The sequence below is a fragment of the Orbicella faveolata genome, unplaced genomic scaffold, assembly GCF_042242905.1.
Source record: "Orbicella faveolata isolate gen_17 unplaced genomic scaffold, um_ofav_v1 contig_3, whole genome shotgun sequence".
Lineage (NCBI taxonomy): Eukaryota > Metazoa > Cnidaria > Anthozoa > Scleractinia > Merulinidae > Orbicella > Orbicella faveolata.
Genome location: NW_028301558.1, coordinates 7,842,358 through 7,864,763, shown reverse-complemented (window position 1 = coordinate 7,864,763; position 22,406 = coordinate 7,842,358). Strand labels below are relative to the sequence as shown.

The following is a 22,406-nucleotide window of genomic DNA, read 5'->3' as shown; positions in this document are numbered from 1 at the left end:
TTTCAATTCCTATAGTTAACACCCACCCGGTCGGTAAAGATTTGCTCTGACCAACTAAAATACAACCGCTGACCGCTTGAAACAAGCCGGTGAAATTCTCAAGATGGCGTCGATGGCGGGAATATCGGACATTTATCGCAATGTTTTAGGAAGTGATTTGTCTCAGTGCGTGGAAAACTCAAAAGTCCTGGTGGTTGGAGCAGGTGGTATTGGATGTGAGCTTCTAAAGAATTTGGTTTTAACCGGTTTCAAGGACATTGAAGTAGTAAGTATTCAAATCGATTGAGTCCGGACACGAAAAACGTGCGAAGAAACATGTGTGCTTTCCTTTGTTGCAGATGCGTTAAAATTTTGATTTTCGCTACAGTTTCATTGGATTTTTATTCAAGACATCTCATTCCATCCCAAATCTGCATTTCATTCAATTATTATTGTACATAAGTAGTGCCTTCGATCACAGGCTGCCTGTGTGGTCTGCGATAACAGAGCTATTCTTTACTTCCCAGGCATCAGATTTCAGTACCGTTTCATATTTCAGTAGATCCAGGGAGGTTATATCTATGAAGCTGGAAACAAGATCATAGTTACGATGGTCATTTTGATAATCAGTGATCTGCGCAATAAGGATGTTAATTAAGTACAGTTTCACGTTACATCGTTACATAACAAAGGGGACGGTGAATGTTGTTGTTGTTGTTTTTTCGGAGGGGTAAGGGTGTAAAAGGAGAACTCTCTGCTATTGCGTGTATATGGACTGGAGGACATGCTAGTGTAGTTTAGATTAGATTAACATTGTAAGTTCCAGAAAATATTCATACCCTTCCCAATCGCTCTGGAAATCCAGTGAAATGACTTCTGTCCTTTATTTGCCTGATGGGTAAGTGAAGGTTTTTCGAGAGAGGACATTCAAATTACAGACTGAAGTCTAGTATGCTGTAGCAGGTGACTCTTGGGTCAGTAAAATACAGGGCGAACTTGAAAATTAAATTTCCTTTGTGCCATTTAAATTGGTACCAGCAGTTTTCAGAGGAACCTGACAGAAATGCTTTGAGAATGACTTGATCCTCTTTGTGTCTTAGTGGCACATCTGCTTTACAGGATAGATGCTACCAAAACTAGGAAATAGCTGTAGCTCTTGACTTGAGTAGCTATACCAGGCACGGATCTAGGATAAATGGCAACTGATTTCTGAAGCAATGAAATTATGCCGCCGACTGGCACAAGCTTCTAGAGGGGTCCTAGGTCCTTCCCCCCCAGAAAGTGTTTTGGATTTTTTGTTCAGTCTGTAATCATTAGTACATTGTAAACATACAGGTTAATGATAATGTGTTATTTTTATTTATTTATTTATTTATTTTTATTTATTTATTTATTTATTTATTTACTTTTTTTTTGCAGATTGACCTGGACACCATTGATGTTAGCAACTTGAATCGTCAGTTTTTATTTCAGAAGAGACATGTGGGAAAGTCCAAAGCACAGGTACTGTACATGACTGTATATTATAGTGTGACATGTTTGTAGCTTTTAAAGATCATAATATTTTTAAGAGCATCCAAAACTGGTATTAGAAATAACTGGAAGAGTATACATTAATTTCTTATTCAATGCCAAATGCAAGTAAGATTAGCCAGCAAATATAGATGTATTTGTACAAATCCTTTTGTGTTTGATGGCAAGAGTAAGATCTGAGCTCAAACAAATGACCATTCATCAGGACACAGTGAAAAGGCTGTCTGATAGCCCGGGACTAGTGAAACAATCAGTTGGGCTAGCGCTGTCTTATCACAGGTTGCCTGACAGGCAAACATGAAGTGGACATGAGTGAAACACTGTTGCTTTTTTTTTGTTTTTTGTTTTTTTTTCCTAATGGCAAACTTCACACGTTGTGTTTAACAGACAGTTTGTGAGAGGAAGTGAAACAATAGAAATGCTTTTTCTAAGATACAATGTAGAGTAAAATGTAAAATTTAAGTGACTGAAGTCAATTTTTTGCCTGATCGCATGTTCCGACAGCCGGTGGCAGTGCAAGACAAAAACTTGCCATAACAAGGTTATCACATATTTTCATCGTTATCCATGTAGTTAATAGTTTGCTCAAGTAAGCATATGTCTTGAAGCATATGTAACCGTGAAAGCAAGGAGCACTGTCCAGAGTGGTAGCCAAGATTTCATTTGGTTATTTATAGTACGACTGAACAAAATGTGTGACAAATTAAAAGGACATTAACACATAAAATGAATTTACTATCATTTACAAACTACAAAATAAGACAAAGCGTATGACTTTAATTATTGACGTATTCCTTTCCTGAAAGAAAAATTTCAGCGATATTTGGCAAACAGCTGTTTTAAAAAACATGTTGCGTGACGGCGTTACTTACGTGTGTAAATTAATTTGATATGTTGTTTTGACTACGTGTAAATTAAAACTTCGACTGGGTTTTTTAAAAGAGCTTAAATTTTCTGTACTTTCTTAGATTCTTGTATGAAAGCTTCTTTGAATGAAGAAAAAGTCAGCTGCTATACCATTTGGGAGTGAAGTGCTTCTAAGTCAGTCGTCAGTTCAAACTCATTGTTAACATGACATGAATTTACGTCTAGAATTTTCCACTGTCTTTTTTTGGAAAGTCAAATCTCAGAGCCTTAATCTTTCATTATCCAGCAGCTTTAATCCTGACCTAGTAAATACTGTATCTCCATAATTAATGTACAGTGAAATAGCGTAAGTGGTGTGACCAAGTCAAGGTTTACAATTGTTTGTGAAAAAATTCATGTATGCCGCCTTGTGTCTTTGTCTACAAGCATGAATACCTGCAGCTAAATTTTATTACAGTACCTAGGAGATGAAAACGGATGACTTAAGTCTTGTTGTTATTTGTGGGTATGAAATTTCCAAGAGCTAGGGAGACCCAAGTAAAAAAGTCATGGAAATTCCAGGGGGTGGGGGGAGTACTGTGAAGCCCCCTGGAACAGAAAATCCTGGGGGGTGGGGGTCAAACTGGAAATGAACCCTCCATGAGGGGTATGGATATTTTCTAGAACCACACATTAAGCGTTCTAAATGTTTTATTGTATAAGGTTTAATTCGAAAGGGAAATCAAAGAGAATAGGCCCTTTGCAGCTGGGGTCACGTGACCAAATTTTTCGTAGAAAATTTTTTTATTATGGGCGATAACTTAAAGAATGCCAGGAATGGGAAGAGTGCATCAAAAATGACAAAATGGCCAAGTTTGAGGACCCTGGAATTAAAGAGTAAGTTTATGCAACACTTTGAATTCTCAGAAAATTTAGAAGATTTGTTTGAAAAATGTTCCTGGAGAGCAAGGCCTTGCTCTCCAACAATTTTTTCCATACAATCGTCTTATTTTTTTCAAAAATTCAGACTGTCATAAAATCTCATTCTTTAATGATGGGGGCCTCAAACTTGGCCATTTTGATATTTTCAACATGCTTTTTCCATTTCTGGCATTCGTTAAGTTATAGCCCATAATTTTATGAAAAATAGGTCGCGTGATGGCTTACACTGTAGCTGCAAAGGGCCTATTAGTTCATCTAAGCTCCGTATTATTAATTAACATTATTTTTGCTTATTATTATTTTAATTAATTATCCTTATTAATAAAATAATTTCAGGCTAGCTCCTCAGAGATTTGGGCTAGTAAGATGAAATTACAGCTTGCCCAAGGGCAAGCAGAATGTTTGAATTTCATCTCACCCTGATTCATTGGTTAGGAGATGTTTAAAGGTGATATGGTTAGGCAGAGAAAAACATCTCAAGGGACATAAATCTGGAAGTAGATAAAAGAAAATAAAATCCCTGACAGTTTCTTATTTGGAAGAAAAGGGTACAGAGTACTAGAATGTCTTGACTTTACGTACATGTAGGCAGAAATTCTATCCTGGTTGAGCAGAGAATTAAATAATTTGTTAGAAATGTTCTGGTTAATTATTTTGTGGTCTTCTAGTTTATGTATATTTTGTTAACCATTGACGACGATTTATTTCATTCACTGTTCTCTTTCAAAAAGCAACTAGTGCTTACTAGTGTACAACATTCTTTGACTAAGATGTGGATTTGACTCAGTTGACCGAGTTAATGCTGTGGTCCTTTAAACAACTGTAATCAAAGATAATTTGTCACTACATTCATTGAACAGGTCTCACGTGAGAGTGCACTGCGATTCAATCCTGATGCAAACATCAAAGCTCACCATGATAACATCATGAGGTAACGTAAGGCACAGAGTTAGCAAAGTGAAATTCAGTAATCAAAAAAAGATGCTTGTCATTTGTCAGGCAGTGTGAGATTTTATAGAATGATAGTGAGTAACTCACCCCTCCTTCCATCCATGCTTTGCCTGTTAGGCAGGCTTTGGTACGTACTGATACATGGACATTCCATGATTACCTCCACCCATTCAGCATCTTAATTAACAATAATCAATTCTTACTATATGCAGAGCTGTCATTAAGTTTTGATTTGACTGACTTGTAGTCTCGATGATTTTCACACCCGTAACAAAGTTGTTACTTTATGGGTGAATTGTATCAAAAATGGGCAGTTTCATCTGCAACATCAAGGGTTCATCAAGCATACTCAGCTGTAACAGGTGTTACGAGTTATGGCCCTTAATGACATGCCTGATATGTTATAATCAAATTCTTCTAATCAGTTCTTGATAAACGAAAAGAGATACATTGTATAGTATATTAATCTTCTAGCAGATAATGCGAATTTGTCTGTCGATTACAACTTACTCCAAGTAAATTCTTTATTGCTAAATTAAAATGTTTAACATTTTTACAGCCCAGAGTATAATGTGGAGTATTATAAGCAGTTCAATGTGGTGATGAATGCTCTGGACAACAGAGGTGAGACCTGTGGCTTCCATATGCTGGGCTAAAGGTCATTTATTTTGCTACCATGGAGGAGGGGGGGGGGGTAACCCTTGCTCTCGTTGTTTTTGTCAGCTGTCTCAACAATTGTCTGCATTGGTCCAAGTGTTCACTATCCCGGTTTCTGTAGCATGAAGAGACTAGAAGTATTTCTACTTCCCCCTGGATGGGATGCTAAGTATTAAGTGGCAGTCCCGCTAAAAGCGGTCCACTCGACTTTGGGACCAAAAATAATTTTCCTTCATTTTTTGTCAGTGAAAAGGGTTTGACACATATAAAAAAGCAATTTATTATTTTCCAATTCCTCATTTTTGCTTTGCTATGAGCCAAAATTGAATTTTGGCCGAACTGAGGTTGCCAACCGTGATCAGAAAGGTAAAATTCACTGAAATTGTGAAGCATGCTACGTCGCCTAAAATGCAGCTCACGGAATTTCGTTTTCATTCGAATTTTAAGTCACATTCATTACTTTGACTAATGAAATATGGAAACTTTTCAAAAAATTCTAAGCTTACCAGCGAGGCTGGAAGACACCCTACTCCGAGGCCTTTGATCACCTACTAAAATTTAGCCAAATTTGACGGGGAAAATCTCAAAAGTTGGGTCCAAATGAAGCCTAAAAAGCACATCACAGTAAATTTCATACCTTAATAAAGCGTTCTATATGTTCAAACCGGTGGGTATCTCCTTGAATTGCACGCGAGAACAGATTAAAATCTGCCACAGTCAGTGTGTTTACATAGCTATCACTCATGTCAAAGCTCATTTGCATAACCCTAGCACCTGGTGAAAATACATCTTCTTCCGTTCAGGTTCGTTTGTTGACCTTCTGAGTAGTGGCAAATAGCCTCCTTTAATACTTGTGTACACTCTAGATCCAGTTTTGAGGTGAAGGTTGTGTTAAAGGTGATCAATTCTCAAGACTTGCGAGACTCCAAAAGTAAATAATGGCACCGGTCTGCAGAAATTAACCGTAGCTGTCGTCCTGACCCTTCAATAAATTCTGCCACAGAGGTAGCACTAGGAGAAGAAGAAAATTGTAAGTTTTCATTTACCATTTAATGGCAACTGAATCCTGTACTACTGCCAAGACTACTGGGAGCTTGAGGGCTATATGCCCGAATTTGAAAAACAACAACAATGAACACTTGCCGGTTGCATCGCTGGGAAATGAACCTGAATGAACACGATGCGCTTAAATGGAACTATGTTTTACGATGAATGATGGGCTTTACTTCTGTTTTATGTTTGATGCTTGTCTTTTAGTATCTTGCACAGCGCATAAAATAAACTTCGGGATCCATTTATCGAGCCGTTTATACAACGAAAGCTGCACCAGCTTCATCAAAATGTCACACAAGTTGTAACGTGACCAATTACCCGGAAAGGGGGTACTCCCTTATATGGGCTATACAGGTATCTGTATGTGAGGCCCCAAAGGGTAGGGTTTTTCAGCCGTTTGGGTCATAAATAGGGTATCGATTTTGGCCATTTTGGTTATAAATTGGGTATGGTTTTAGCACTCTAGTCTTGAATTGGGTCTGTTTCTTAGCAGAAGCTACGTTTTCATCATTATCAATAAGATCTTCAACAAAAGCCCTTCATAACATATGTTTAGGGCAACTGTGTCAGCCGCAACGGTCATAAATAGGCTATCGAATTTTTGGTCAGGTCATAAATAGGGTAGCAAAGACGCAGATTTTGGTCATAAAGAATTAAAGAGGGCAAGGGTTTTGGGAAGTGGGCTGCACACCCCCACTCAACTTTTCTGGAAGTACCCCCTCCCCCCGCCGCCTAGGCCAGTTACCAGGGGCCGAGGGCAAATCCCCTATCCCATGTGCGCTGATCATTAGATTTGGCAAGATTTTTTCATTTCAATATTGACAATGAAAAACCCACCCATTAATTTTTTGGACTAGTGCAATCTTTTCAGTATGACCGAACGACGACAATCATTGCACCTTTTCAATTTTTATCTACCTCTCCTCGGAAGATATAAGGAGTTGCTAATACATGAGGGTGGAGGAAGCAGACATGGACCTAAATTTCACTTTTCCTTTCCCGTTATTAGCCGTCCGTTTTTCATAGAAAACACAATGGAAGAAAATCAAAAGATGGGACCAAGAAACCTTCCAAAAAACCTCCATATCGAAGCACATGCAGCTGTTGAGAGGCCAATTTCTCACTTTGTGTTTATAGGACTACTACCCTTCCCATTTTTTCTGACGACACCAGAATTATTGGCCATAAAAATAGTTTGTCTTTGATTTCTCCGTCTCGCGAAACATATATTTAAGTAATGGGACATGCACTCTTACTGGTATGGGACTTAAGCGTTGGTGCCCGGGAAGTACTCCCTTATATGGGCTATGTAGGTATGGGCGGTCCCAAAGGGTCTCGTTTTTAAGCCGTTTTGGTCATAAATGGGGTATAATTATCAACTTCTTTCAACAGCAGCAGGGACGTCAGAGCCGGGGGAGCTGGGAGGGGGCTTTATCCACCCCAATTTGAAGCAAAAAATACTTGAAATAATAATTTTACAAATATCTCCAGACCCCCTACAAGTAAGCACTTGCTTGTAAGCCCCCTCCCTCCAATTCAAAATAAGCTCCTCCATCCCTGAGCAGGGGCCCTTGAATTGATTTTAAACGATAAGCTCTGACCATGGGATTCAATATCATGATGCTCAAAGCCATGTGAGATCATTTTGAAATTCCCCTCAAAGCCAGAGAGCGAAAGTCTTCTTTAATGAACTTGTAAGCTAAAGGACATGGTGAAAGAATACTATAAATAGATTCAGTAGCTCGTCAATCTCAGTGCAGCGTCGACAAGTCACGGTGTAACTGTCACCAAGCCTTTTCTGTTGTAAAAATAAATGTACGGCCAGTGGTGTGTGCTGAACTACGGGCGAAAGGGTTCAATTGCATCTTTTGTTTAAATGCTGCTAGGTCCCATTTTGTGATGGTTATGAATATGTTTATGCTCACGATACATGATGTATGTAGAAATGTTATCAAATAAGTATTTTCTCTCGGTTATTATGATTTTTACAGACACCATGAGGATGTAACACTGATGTATGCCGGATGCGATATAACACCTTTAATAAAAAGCTTATCGCATTTTAGGACAATTACGTTCAAAGTCCACACCAACGCTTGAGTCCCATACCAGTAAGAGTGCGTGTCCCATCACTTAAATATATGTTTCGCGAGCCGGAGAAATCAAAGACAAACTATTTTTATGGCCAATAATTCTGGTGTCGTCAGAAAAAATGGGAAGGGTAGTAGTCCTATAAACACAAAGTGAGAAATCGGCCTCTCAACATCTGCATGCGCTTCGATATGGAGGTTTTTTGGAAGGTTTCTTGGTCCCATCTTTTGATTTTCTTCCATTTTGTTTTCTATGAAAAACAGACGGCTAATAACAGGAAAGGAAAAGTGAATTTTAGGTCCATGTCTGCTTCCTCCGCCCTCATGTATTAGCAACTCCTTATATTTTCCGAGGAAAGGTAGATAAAAATTGAAAAGTTGCAATGATTGTCGTCGTTCGGTCATACTGAAAAGATTGCACTAGTCCAAAAAATTAATGGGTGGGTTTTTCATTATCAATATTAAAATGAGAAAATCTTGCCAAATCTAATGATCGGCACGCGCGGCATAGGGGATTTGCCCTCGGCCCCTGGTAATTGGCCCAGGGGGGGGGGGGGGGAGGGGGTACTTCCAGAAAAGTTGAGTGGGGGTGTGCAGCCCACTTCCCAAAACCCTTACCCTCTTTAATTCTTTATGACCAAAATCTGCGTCTTTTGCTACCCTATTTATGACCTGACCAAAAATTCATAGCCTATTTATGACCGTTGCGGCTGACACAGTTGCCCTAAACATATGTTATGAAGGGCTTTTGTTGAAGATCTTATTGATAATGATGAAAACGTAGCTTCTGCTAAGAAACAGACCCAATTCAAGACTAAAGTGCTAAAACCATACCCAATTTATAACCAAAATGGCCAAAATCGATACCCTATTTATGACCCAAATGGCTGGAAAACCCTACCCTTTGGGGCCTCACACACAGATACCTGTATAGCCCATATAAGGGAGTACCCCCTTTCTGGGTAATTGGTCACGTTACAACTTGTGTGACATTTTGACGAAGCTGGTGCAGCTTTCGTTGTATAAACGGCCCGATAAATGGATCCCGAAGTTTATTTTATGCGCTGTGCAAGATACTAAAAAACAAGCATCAAACATAAAACAGAAGTAAAGCCCATCATTCATCGCAAAACATAGTTCCATTCAAGCGCATCGTGTTCATTCAGGTTCATTTCCCAGCGATGCAACCGGCAAGTTTTCTCTGTTGTTGTTTTTCAAATTCGGGCATATAGCCCTCAAGCTCCCAGTAGTCTTGGCAGTAGTGCAGGATTCAGTTGCCATTAAACGGTAGATGAAAACTTACGATTTTCTTCTTCTCCTAGTGCTACCTCTGCAGCAGAATTTATTGAAGGGTCAGGACGACGGCTACGGTTAATTTCTGCAGACCGGCGCCATTATTTACTTTTGGAGTCTTGCAAGTCTTGAGAATTGATCAACTTTAACGCAACCTTCACCTCAAAACTGGATCTAGAGTGTACACAAGTATTAAAGGAAGCTATTTGCCACTACTCAGAAGGTCAACAAACGAACCTGAACGGAAGAAGATGTATTTTCGCCGGGTGCTAGGGTTATGCAAATGAGCTTTGACACGAGCGATAGATATGTAAACACACTGACTGTGGCAGATTTTAATCTGTTCTCCAATCTCTGCAATCCAAGGAGATACCCACCGGTTTGAACATATAGAACGCTTTATTAAGGTATGAAATTTACTGTGATGTGTTTTTTAGGCTTCATTTAGACCCAACTTTTGAGATTTTCCCCGTCAAATTTGGCTAAATTTTAGTAGGTGATCAAAGGCCTCGGAGTAGGGTGTCTTCCAGCCTCGCTGGTAAGCTTAGAATTTTTTGAAAAGTTTCCATATTTCGTTAGTCAAAGTAATGAATGTGACTTAAAATTCGAATGAAAACGAAATTCCATGAGCTGCATTTTAGGCGACGTAGCACGCTTCACAAAATCGGTGAATTTTACCTTTCTGATCACGGTCGGCAACCTCAGTTTGGCCAAAATTCAATTTTGGCTCGTAGCAAAGCAAAAATAAGGAATTAGAAAATAATAAATTGCTTTTTTATATATGTGTCAAACCCTTTTCACTGACAAAAAATGAAGGAAAATTATTTTTGGTCCCAAAGTCAAGTGGACCGCTTTTAGGGGGACTGCCACTTAAGTACTCCATCACAGGGTTACTCCAGGTTACCACCATGTCACACAAGTACTTAGCATACATGTAGCTGTTTGATTTTACAAAAAGAGGAATCCAGTAAGTGAAAAGTCTTAAATGTACGGAACAGGTTAATATTCTTTACATGTATGTTTAATTTGAATGGTTTTTTTTTTGTTTGGTATATTAGCTGCCAGAAACCATGTCAATAGAATGTGTCTGGCAGCAGACGTGCCACTGGTGGAAAGTGGTACTGCTGGCTATCTTGGACAGGCCACTGTTATTAAAAAGGTATCAATACTAAATATATTTTAATGCATTTTACTCTGCAATTAGACACTGACACAAATTTGATGCTTTTTTTAAAAAAAGCCTGTGACTGCTGGGTTTGTTTTCTACTGTACATGTGTGTCATTAATAACTTACATTTATTTTGGTAGGGTACTCAGCTGTGTTCTCTTTGAAATCTGCAAATCTGATTGGTTCTCTCACCATTTTCTATTTAACAATTTTTTGACTCAGGCTGCGCCCTTGTCAACTATCATGCATAGAAATCAAGAGGGAATAATCTTACTAATAGTTTTGGTATAATAATAAATCTACTAGTTGTTCAAAACTTCATCTAAATCCTGATCACAGACACTAAATGCAAGGAAGCAGCCGCCAGTTTGCTAACAAGCATTCACTGTAGGTTACTCACTATCTACAACAGAGTAAATAGTGAGTAGCGTAGCCAATCAGAGAATGGCATTCGTGATAGAACTCTAGTAGATTTATGTAATTGCTGATAAAAAATGATCGGCGTGCCCTACTCTTGGAACTGAAAACTATTCTTAAGTTTAGGTTTAATACACAAAATTGTAGGTTTCGTGCTGTTAACCTTTAGAGTATGTACTAACAAAAAAAATTGACTACTCCCACCCGTGTTTTGTATGAGCAATAGTCATCTCGACTTTGCCTGTTGACAACAGTCGCTCATGAATAGTTAAGTCAGGCTCATAGTCTAATAATTTCAATTGTTAAATAAATTAAATATTTCAGCCCGGAGTTTTGCATTTTACTTATTTTATGTTTCACGTTGATCTCTGAACCTCTGAAAGCTTGACTATTGTTGAAATTATGCAAATTTACATAATAATCCCATCCAAAAACAAGCGCACACAATTGTAAACCCTCCTGGAAAACGTCCACAAAAGAGGGCTTAGGTTAGACTAGTATTTAGGAATTTTACGGGATACCCTAAGCAATGGAAGACTATACTAGGGGATATAACTTTTGATTGAAAGTCGACCTTAACAGCTGTCACTATGAAAATAAAACCACTGAATGGATGATACGCTCTTGACAAATTTGTATTCCATCATTCTGTTTCTCTTTTCAATGAACAGGGTGTGACAGAGTGTTACGAGTGCCAGCCCAAACCAACCCAGAAAACATTTCCTGGCTGCACCATCAGAAATACTCCTTCAGAACCTATACACTGTATTGTCTGGGCAAAACATCTTTTCAAGTATGTATAGCATGCAAGCAAAATGTTTATACATGACATTAAAAAAGATTAGAAACTAGAGAAATTATTTTATATGGTATGTGTGAATTGGTGTTTTGACAACAACAATCAGACTGACTGTGTAATGTATGCTTGATGTGCAGTATACTCTCTGGTATGTTACAGCCAACTGTTCGGCGAGGCTGATGCAGATGAAGAGGTGTCTCCTGATACAGAGGATCCAGAGGCTGTTGGAGGGGCTGGAGAAAAGGCAGTGCAGAATCAAGAGAAAGAGAATGCTGCTGGAGGTATTGAGAGAGCATCAACAAGAACATGGGCAGAGGAGATAGGATATGATCCTGTTAAATTGTTCAATAAAGTAAGTTATGAATTGTTGTTGTTGTTGTTGTTGTGGTTGTTGTCGTCTAGTCTGAGTCAATGCACATTTCTAGGTACGTTTGTGTGGAGAGATGATTGTGTTCATGTATATGTAAGAATCAACCTGAAAACATAAATTACACATCTACATGTATATTCCACACTGATTAAGAATGTTATTATCATAATGTGACAAAGATGATTAAGAGGATCAATAGCCAAAAGTACAATCATGTATTCCAATCAGAATGACATTTTTACAGCTCATTTGCAGTTCCTGTAATTTATCACTTCAAAACCAAGCTTGCTCAGGCCAGTACTGCAAGAAAATGGACCTCATTGTACTTGACCTGTACTGTCAAAACCAAGCCAGTATTTTCCCAGTATCACCCAGCTTGCAATTTGTTGTACATGTAATATGGAATTTTGGGGTCCATGTGGTATTGCTGAAAGAGTTAAAAAGTAAGAATAAGAGCCAAACAGATACACTTTAAGAATCTCTGTAGGGGATGCCACTTCAGTATGGAACCTGCCTGGAATATATTATATACTACAGTGAATGTTCAGCAACTGGGGTCTGGAGAGGGAGAGTTGTTTTAACTTAGGCTGAAAAGTTACAAAACAAATGACTCACTTTCCCCATGATCAGTTCTTGTCCTACAATTTACCTGTAGTATAATTATGTGTGAGCAGAGTTAAAACTGACCTTGTCTCATTCATGATTTGTTTCTGTTTGGATCTCATTCAGTTGTTCAGTGAAGACATAAAGTACCTTTTATCAATGGATAAGCTTTGGAGAAAGAGGAAACCTCCTGTGCCACTTGACTGGGAAAGTATTCAAAAAGGTGAGGAGAAACGTACGTCTATCATTCTATAATATAAACATCTACCATAGCATTTCATCTGGATGAGATAATGACCTTAACTGTTAAGCCTGGCTCTCATATGCCGCCGACCTACCCGCGACGTAGGCGCTGGTTGCAAGTGATGATGTTTGGCAATCTGTTCTGGTGGGTCCCCGGTGCATCTGCGATGGATCGCTGACATACTCAAATTGATGTGAAATCCAAATCAAATTGGCACAATTTAATTCAACCATTCCATCTGTAAAGTATGGAATTGTGGGAAAAAATTGAGTTGTTATGTAATACATTGCATCCGCAGATGGTCCAGATGATGTTCACATAAAAGTATTTTCTTCGCAGACAACCGCCGACAACCACAGCTTGCATGCGAAGTTGAATTTAGCTCAACTTTGCAGGCAAGGCGGTGATCAATGCTGGCGGTCAAGGAAGTGATGGTGGCTATGTCCTAGGTATATCTGCGGCATATGAGAACCAGGCTTTAGACGGTATTCTACTTAATAAACTGTTAAATTTTCTTTCTATTTCTTAGAGATTATTTCATATCCAATAGACTACTGTTAAGTTTTAAAAAATGACTTCATCCCCCTCCTCACCCAAAAAAGGAGGTCTTTCTGTGAGTACTGGATGCTAGTGAATCACATTGCTTTACCAAATTTGTATCTCATTCTAAGTGTATTTTAGAACAGTATTGTTTGTTGTCTAATATTTTATTTGTATTTCATCATTTGTGACTGTTACCTACTGAAGGAATCAAAAGGTTTCTAAATCCAGAACCTGTTGCAGGGACCAGTCGCTGGAACTTGTCCTCTCGTGTTTGCTCATCTTAATGTACTATGGCATAGTAAATGGTTTTAACACAAAATTTATGGGGTATCGATACTGTCTAGTGTGTGGTAGTGCTGCAAACGACTGTGATTGGTCAGATTTACAATTTTATTTAATATAATTATTAATGGCTGGGTCACAGATTATCTCTGAGTTGTAAATTATAATTTTTTTTTTACTACTATTTTTCAGCATGTAATAATGAAGAAAAAGAGGCAGATAATGGTTTGCAGGACCAAAGAGTATGGAGCCCAGAGGAGTGTGCTGACATCTTCAGCCAAAGGTTGGTTAATCTTTGCTTTTGTCGTATGTTTTTAGGCACCTGGTTGTGCATACAGTGTCACTCTGTACTTGCAAATGTACATTTACAATCTAGCTTAATAGAATGAATATGAATAATTTCATTAGTTTAAGGCACCCACCTTGCATTTGGAAACTTAGCATACATTAAATTTGTTAATTTAATGTTCATTGTTCCAGAAAATCTCCATTTCCCCCATGGAAAGGTTTCTAATTTAAAATCCCCCTCTGGAATTACCAGTTTAGTTTCCTAGTTTTAATTTAATTTAATTTTATTTAATTTAATTTTTTTAATTTTAAAAAATGTTAGCTGTTGAGACCCCCACCCCCTTGGAATTTCATGGGGTGGGATATTTCTTGGACGTTTTGCACAAGTAAAAATTAAATAATCATGTAAAAAAAAAATAGCTTCTTAAAAGCTTTTATGGTGTTTTGATGGAAAATTGTCCAGGTGTCATTTAGTTTAGTTATACATGTATGTGTGTTTATTGTCGAGGTATACCATGTTTACTTTTTAACAATGCAAAAATGTAATGGAAAAAGTGACTTTCTTGTTTCAGCATTGATATTCTAAAGCAACAGTTACTAGCAAGAGGAGAAGATCTTGTCTGGGATAAGGTCAGTGTTTGGTAATCCGCAAATCACTTTTTACAGGAAATATGACGAACGTTTGTCCCCACCACAAAATGTTTTTGAAAATTATGAATGGGCATGTCTTACAAGATAAACTGTCGCTGTAACATGTCCCCGCTTCATTTCCTTGCAACATGTCTCCTAGCGTGTTCCAACCTTAAATGCTGATGATGACAACTTACATGCTTGTTGTAATGCTTGTATGTTAGAGATAATGTGAATAAAATAGTTATTTGTTAAAAATGTACGTTCACTTGGTTGCCACTGACAATCCACAGGATGACCCGGCTTCAATGGACTTTGTAACGAGCGCGGCAAATATCAGAGCGCACATTTTTAGTATAGCCATGAGGAGTCGCTTTGATGTAAAAGGTTTGTAAAAAAAAAAAACATTTTTAATGTATCTGTGGAATAATATGGCTTCTAAACTACACTTACGAACATGTGCTACTGAAAACAGTTTGTCACTTGTAGTCTGTAGAGTACAAATAATGCCTGAAACGAGTATAAATCCCAGGGTATTTGCATTTCAGGAAACCAATAGAACAATTAGTTCTGGTTTTCTTGGTCTTAGTGCTCTTGGACAACACAATACTGTGTTTTGCATTGCCTCAGTTTTCAGAAAGAAAAGCGTTGTAGAATAAATCTCTTGTTTAACAAATAGCATCGCTGTGCCCTTTTACTTATCATTTTTAGCCTGACTTGCTCTATGGGCTCCGTTGCCAAAATATTGCAAGACTCGTAAAAATATACAACTGTACAAGGTGCCAGAGGTAATAAAAGTACATGAGTTAATTTCTATACTACTTTCTGAGAGAATGTAACTGAAAGTATAAAAGCACTGCACCAAGTTAACTTTACCGTGAATATTTATTATTATTATTATTATTATTATTATTATTATTACTATTATATATTTTTGTTATTCTGTTGAGATGGTCATGTGACATCGGTGTTTTACTTTTCTTATTTTTATAGCCATGGCAGGTAATATTATTCCAGCCATTGCCACAACAAATGCGATAATTTCAGGGGTGATAGTCATGCAGGCTCTAAACATCCTGAATGGGAAGCTGGACAAATGTAGAACGGTTAGTCTGTTCAAATAGGACAAGATTATCTGAGAGAATGGAATACTGCACACTCTGGCTTGTATTGTGCTCACTTACTGATTGTTCATGTCAGACAAAAGGCATTTTGAATTCATGCATTTTGACTAGTTTTTGGAAAGTTTTAATTAGTCTTACGTTTAGGAAAATTAAAGTTTAATTGACAGCCCAATTGTAGTGTAAGTGAAGGTTTTTGGTTGAGAATTTTCTGTATACCGTCTAATTGCATTCTCGTTGCAGATCTATCTTAACCGACAACCGAATCCAAGGAAGAGATTATTAGTGCCTTGTAGCCTGGTTCCTCCAAACCCCAAGTGCTACGTCTGTGCTGCCAAACCCGAGGTGAGGAAAGAAAGCAAAAAGAAACATGAATTTCAAGGCCATGTTCTTTGCAGAAATGATTGGAATGTTGTTAGTTGTTTTTCATTAAATTGTCGCTTTTAAGGGGGTTTCATTAACTTTTTCAGCAGAAGGGCAACTGGTTTTCACAGGCGACGAACCTATTTAAACTGAACTTCTTTATAAGAAAAAACTCAACGCAAGATGGTTAAACTGGGCGGGTAAAACCTTCCTCACAGCCGGTCAATTTGTCCGGTGCCTGGCCCTTAATGAAACCCCGGGCCTGCATTACAAAATGCACGTCTTGAACATTTCAGTATCCTGAATTTTCAAGTTAATAATTGGTAATCTGTCGTACTCAGCATTCCCAATCTTTTCCCATCTTTACTATTTTCTTCTTCAGTTCACTCAGGTGTTATTTTTACACTTTAGTGAACTATTAAAATTGGTTTTCTACATCTTAAAAGTGACTAGTGATCGTATAATTTGAAGAGGAGCTATCATTGGCATATTCTCGAAACCATTTCTTCAAAAGAAACATTTTTAATGGTGGTAACCTGAAAAGAGTGGTAAAGTTTTCTTAAAAATTACTAAATATGTTATTAGATGATGCATTTGTACAGCGTATTCATTTTGTATGGCGACGGGTGGGCGTAAAAACTTGCTAACATACTTACTATAACATGCTTGCTAACATATTTTATTTAAACATGATTTTGCCTTGTTAAGGTGTGGGGTGTGTATGGCATGAGCAACTAAATTTTAACCTTGGGCCTATACCCACTTAGGGTTATGGTCAAAATCTAAATCTAAATCTTAGTTAAACCACTTTTAAACATGTTTAACCTGTCGGTGTGAATGGAGTATACCTGTAGGGTAAGTCTTCTCTGTCTGGAAGATTGATTTGCGATTTTCCGGATTTCTGTACCACTATAGGTGACTGTTTTTGTAAACACAGAAACTCTCACAGTCAAGACGTTAGAAGAAAAGGTGAGCTGGAATATTCTATTTTATCTTTTGCATTTAGTTCAGAGACATTGCCTACTCGGTACCCTACTGCGGTTGTGACTTTTTGGAAGAAACAAAGCGTAAACATCATTCCAATGCTACCGACAAATATTAGTGGAAACAAGCTATCAGCTGGGTAGCGTACAGCTTGATTAGTTTCCAGTCTAATACTGTGTTCATTGAAGAATACACTATTGTAACCTCCTGTGACGTGTCTACTTGCTTATTGTGGAAAATGTTCGTCATTCTTATCGTTACAGCGTTTTTCCCTTCCTGTCGTTAAACCAAGCCCAAAATCCATTCAAATCACATTTAGCCAATCACAACAGACGCAAATGATCTAATAAACCAATCAGAATTTATTCATCAAATACCAAGCTCGGGAAATGCGTGCACAGCACCTCACGATTATAATTATTATTGGCCTTCCTGATTGGTCGAAGAAAATAAACAGCATGTTTCCTCTGACTCGTTAGAGCTCGTCGGACAAGATTTTTACACCCGTTGCAGAGCTCGACAAATGCAGAACTAAATCAAGAAAAGAATTACGTTCGGTATTACCAACCAGAACGGCCTTACGTAAAAAAAAAAAAAATAAATAAATAAACGAAACAACGACTTCTTCATCTATTTAATGTAGATACTTAAGGAAAGATTTGGAATGGTGGCCCCCGATGTCGAAATAGAGGACGGCAAAGGTTAGTTCTCTCTTTGTTTCATTAACATTTTGCGTTTATTCATTTGAAGAGAAACTTCGAGCACAGACATCTCCTTGCGACTTAACTGTAAAACAGACTGCGTTGCTTTTGGTTTACAATCAAGTCACGATGACTGCTGCTTGCTGTTCGCCTGATTTTCCCGCCTTTTATCACGCTTACCACTCCCTGCGCTTTGACTCAGTTATGCGGAGTAGTCAGCTTGCAGGAGACTGAGAAATAAAGCTGAGAGATATGATAGACCGGGAACCAACGCTAAGGACGTTTCCTGGACGGAAAAGAACATCTGCTAACTTAAAACAATTTCTTTTTGCTCTCAGGCAGCATATTAATATCAAGCGAAGAGGGAGAAACGGACGGTACGTTATTCTTTTTAAATTGTTAACAGAACTTTTTGATTGACCATAGCTTTCAGTTCTTGCTCATTCCTTTATTTAAATCCAGATCTGGACAGAGGACATTCTATTACCGTGCAGTCAGCTTTTGGAACAGTTTAGACAACCCTCTTAAACTCTGCGACTCTGTTCCTACTTTTAAACGTAAATTCAGGCTAATTTGTTCGCCACTTTTCTCTCAAGCCGGTCTTAGTTTTTGCTTTATTACAACAATTTCTGTTTTTATACAATCTTTATCTTATAATTTTTAGTTTCTGCTATCAAATTATTCATGTTCTTTTTTTATTCGTCATTGTATCATCGTAATGTTTAGAAACGCCATCATTTTAACTTATGTTCACTTAAAAATTTGTATCATTGTCACTGAAAACCCCTCTTTAGGGAGTGTCAGTAAAGTTTGAGTTGTTGTATTATTTTCAACTCTTCTAAGTTCTCATGCTTGTATTCTGCTACAATTATTCAAACCTAATCCTCTTCTCTCTCCTTTTTTTAATAGAAAATTTACCAAAGACGTTAAGTGAGTTCCACGTTGGTAACAGCTCGAGATTAACAGCGGACGACTTCCTTCAAAACTACCAGCTTGTCCTCAATATTCAACACAGGTGTGCTGGCAAAACAAATGCATAACACACAACTCTATTTATGGGGTTTTTATCTGACATGTTAGTTAGATGTAACCGGTTACATGTTAACATATTAGGAAATAGTTCCTTGCAAATGTTAGAAGTCGTTGAAAACTCTTTCTTGACTCCATTGTCGGTAAGTAAAAATTGAATTTCGCAGCGAAGCTGAACCCAGTAAATATGCGACCTTCGTTTCATCGTTGGAACGAGACAACAACGAGACACGTTTGCTCTGTGACTGGTTGAAAAAAGGTCGTAGAACTCTAACCAATGGGAAGAAAGATGCTGTTAGTTTAAACCAATCAGCAGCGAAACCAAAACCAATCAGTAACTTTTTTTTCCCGCGCTGGGCGTCATGATTTTCATTGGTTTGTTGCCTTATTTTCGTTCGTTATGACTGATCAGTGTAAATGGCTGTGATTTGGCGTTTTATATCGAGTCAATCTCTGGCTACTTAGTCGTAACTTCTTTCTAAGCATCTACAGCTGTAACTACTCGCAATAATTTCATTATAGAGATAATTTAGAGAGCGATTTAGAGTTTGAGGTGGAAGGTGATGTGCCGGCCCCCATACCTCTTAGTCCGAAGCCCGGCCCGTCAACGGAACCAGAAGAAACAGAAAACCAAGCTGCGACGGGTAAGAGAATATTAGTTCAAGAAAAAAAATACCTCATAGGTTGTTTTAGTCGTCACGCAATGCTCTTCTTCGCGACAGTGATTAACGTTGCGTGACAACTCAGATTGAACATCCTTATAGAAACACGGAGGCAGTTAATGCTTTCCAAGCTATCACGCGCCTCTCGTGCTCTAGGATAGAAAACGAATGCTGCAAAATGATATTCCTGACAATGTAGCATTGTACAACAGACTTTGCAGCTACGGACCAGAGGACTGGGGCCACGTAAAGGGGATTATGGGTAGTTACGTAGAATTTGAATCAGGACGTGTCTCGATCACCAACACTTTGAGATATTCACTTTTATTCCGAGCAACACAGCTGATTTCCGCATGTGGGGGTATTCAGGAAAATCGAAAACGGCAGGAAAAGGGTTGTATTGGGCACATCAACCAAATCAATCGGAACAGAAAGCGGTTAGAAATTACAGCACAAAGTATCCGTTTTGAGTTCGACTAATTCAATCTCGTACGTTTGTTAGGCGGGAACGAAGAGGAATTGATGGTAGTTGATGAACCAGCGCCGTCTCGAAAGAGGAAAGCCAATGATTCCGAAGATCAACAAGACTTGAAGAACGCAAAAAGAGCAAGGGTGTCTAATGCTCCTGTGGACGAAGACGAGGACGATGTTATTGTTCTTTGAGAATGGAGGTTCCTTTGACAAGATAGAGACTTGCAATTTAATGAGAGAGATTCGTAACGAAGACAACACTACGGGGAACGCCGAAGATACAAACTGAGAATTATGCCGAAGTTCTTTTCTTTTTTTTTTTCTCTGCCACTGTACTTCGGTAAATTTTCTTCGTCTACTCTGTCCCAGGGCCCCGTATTTTCCGGTACTCGATGAGAGAGAGAGAGAGAGAGAGAGAGGAAGAGAAAGTGCTCGCTCTGAGATCGGAATGACTAACAAAGAATGTCAGTTAAGCCAGACATTCCCTTCAGTATTTTGTTAAGCCTAAAAATAACTCTAGTTGACATTCTTAACAGTTCTGTTTTAGCCGTAGAGAATTCTAGCACTGTGTTACGATGGATGGTTGTTTTATCGTAGCAGTGTAGTAGAACTCTCTCTTTTGATGACCTATCGCACTGCTCCTCTTTTTTAGCCGAATGTTTTCAAACATTACATTTTCAGCATTTTAATACTTCCTTGAGTGGCCAGACCTATCCGGCGATCACCAAATTAGGTCGCTTTGGGGCTGCTTACTAGAAGTGTACCACATTTTAAAGACAAGTCATTCGGTACGGACTGAATCGTGGCGTAATGTCGTGTTCGCATGTCAGGTGCACACTCTGCCTTACTTGAAGTTTATATAATTGCTGCGCAGGAAGCTACATTGTGTAGCAACGGCAAGAGTAAAGGGAAAGTTAGCCGGAAAGTCCGTTTTCTAGAATAGCCTTGTTCCATGGTAAAACTAGAAGCTAAGCACCACTTTATACTTTGCGCGCTTTCTTCGTAGCTAGGCGAACAGTGAAAACCATGATCACCGGGAAATGACCGTGCGAGCACTAAAAGACTGGGACGACTCGCCATGGACATAACGCCGCGATAACGTATTTTAAGGTGGCTCCCTAGAATATTTACTAACACCCTCCCTATAGAGCGCGAGTTAGAAAAGGAAACTTTGTTAATTCCTCTTAAAGTTTTCCCTGTAGAGATTTACCAGTATGGGTACTTTTAAAATAAGGCTTATTTTTTGGTTGTCAATTTTTGGATTAAGGCCGTTACCATGGCAACATCTCATCTAATGACAGGCAGATTTTTTCCTCATTTTGGCCTAAACTACTTAATATTTATACTTTCCTTCGGTGAAGTTTTTTCAAACTTTGCCACATCATGGAAATGATATTGCCTGATATTTTGAATTGGTAAAAAGTCAAGGTTGTTCAGATGGTTATTCCAGTGTCCTGTAATTTGTCATTCTTCTAAATGTATTAGATTAGCTCCGACAGATTTTGGCAAAAATAAAGTATTTTATAGGAATTGTATGTTGTTACAACTGAGCCAAATTTTAAAAAAGTTCACCGAAGGAAACGCGAGAACATTCACTGTCAGTTTTGCTTTTTATGCTCATGTTGACGTCATAAAAATCGAAAAACACTTACGTTTTCCTTTGAGCGCGCGCAGATTACCTGAGCTTTCGTCCTAAGCGCGCGTGCAATCGTAAAACTACAGGGAGGTTTGGCTTGACTTTCATTTAATTTGCGCCAATGGTAGCGTAAAGTTTTATTTCTGCTCTTTACTCAGAGACGTGTTTTGTTCCGTTCAGATTTCTATAGAGCAACGTTGAGCTGTTGAAGACCTCTATCAGAAATAAAAGTTTCTGTTTTGTAGTTGCTGTGAGTCTATTTTAACTCGTGATTTGCGATAGCAAGTTACGGGTTGTGGGGAATCAGAGTTTGCAAATTAGCGGTTGGTTTATAATCTGTTGACACTTTTTTTCGTAATTCCACCTTGCTGGTGAAGAATACTTGGAGAATTTTTCTTTCCTTTGATAGACGGACGGAAAAACTGTGATTTGAATACAGATTGCCGGTTTATTGCAGCTTTCAGGACTTAGAAAACAAGATGGCAATTAACACTTGCTTCGAAGTTAGATTCGATTTTTTAAAGGACGGTAGAGCTACGACCGATGTAATGAGCGCAAAGCCGTCGGCAATATTAACATTCAAATTGCGCTTTAGCTCAAAATTCCCAAGCTCGTAAATGAGCGTCTGTTATAGCCCCTTCCAGATCTGATGTTCAGTTAGTTGGCGCTCAGCGCGAAAAAAGGCGTGCGAAAAAAATAGGGGAGAATCGTGGGGTGGGAAGGCAACAGAGCGAGAAATGTTTGGCGATAA

At 38.4% G+C, this 22,406-nt stretch overlaps 1 protein-coding gene across 1 annotated transcript; it reads left to right on the top strand.

Annotated features, from left to right (window-relative positions):
* The first annotated feature begins 81 nt into the window (after positions 1 to 81).
* On the top strand, positions 82 to 21,899 carry LOC110061383 (SUMO-activating enzyme subunit 2-like). The gene is made up of 19 exons (XM_020768231.2): positions 82 to 265; positions 1,399 to 1,482; positions 4,161 to 4,231; positions 4,811 to 4,875; positions 10,403 to 10,503; positions 11,601 to 11,722; positions 11,888 to 12,080; positions 12,828 to 12,924; positions 13,963 to 14,053; positions 14,631 to 14,688; positions 14,982 to 15,075; positions 15,682 to 15,794; positions 16,053 to 16,154; positions 17,088 to 17,141; positions 17,800 to 17,857; positions 18,196 to 18,234; positions 18,767 to 18,872; positions 19,409 to 19,530; positions 20,051 to 21,899. Exons 1-19 carry the CDS (start codon positions 104 to 106, stop codon positions 20,209 to 20,211), a joined length of 1,893 nt encoding a protein of 630 aa, XP_020623890.1. The 5' UTR covers positions 82 to 103; the 3' UTR covers positions 20,212 to 21,899.
* Positions 21,900 to 22,406: the final 507 nt, after the last annotated feature.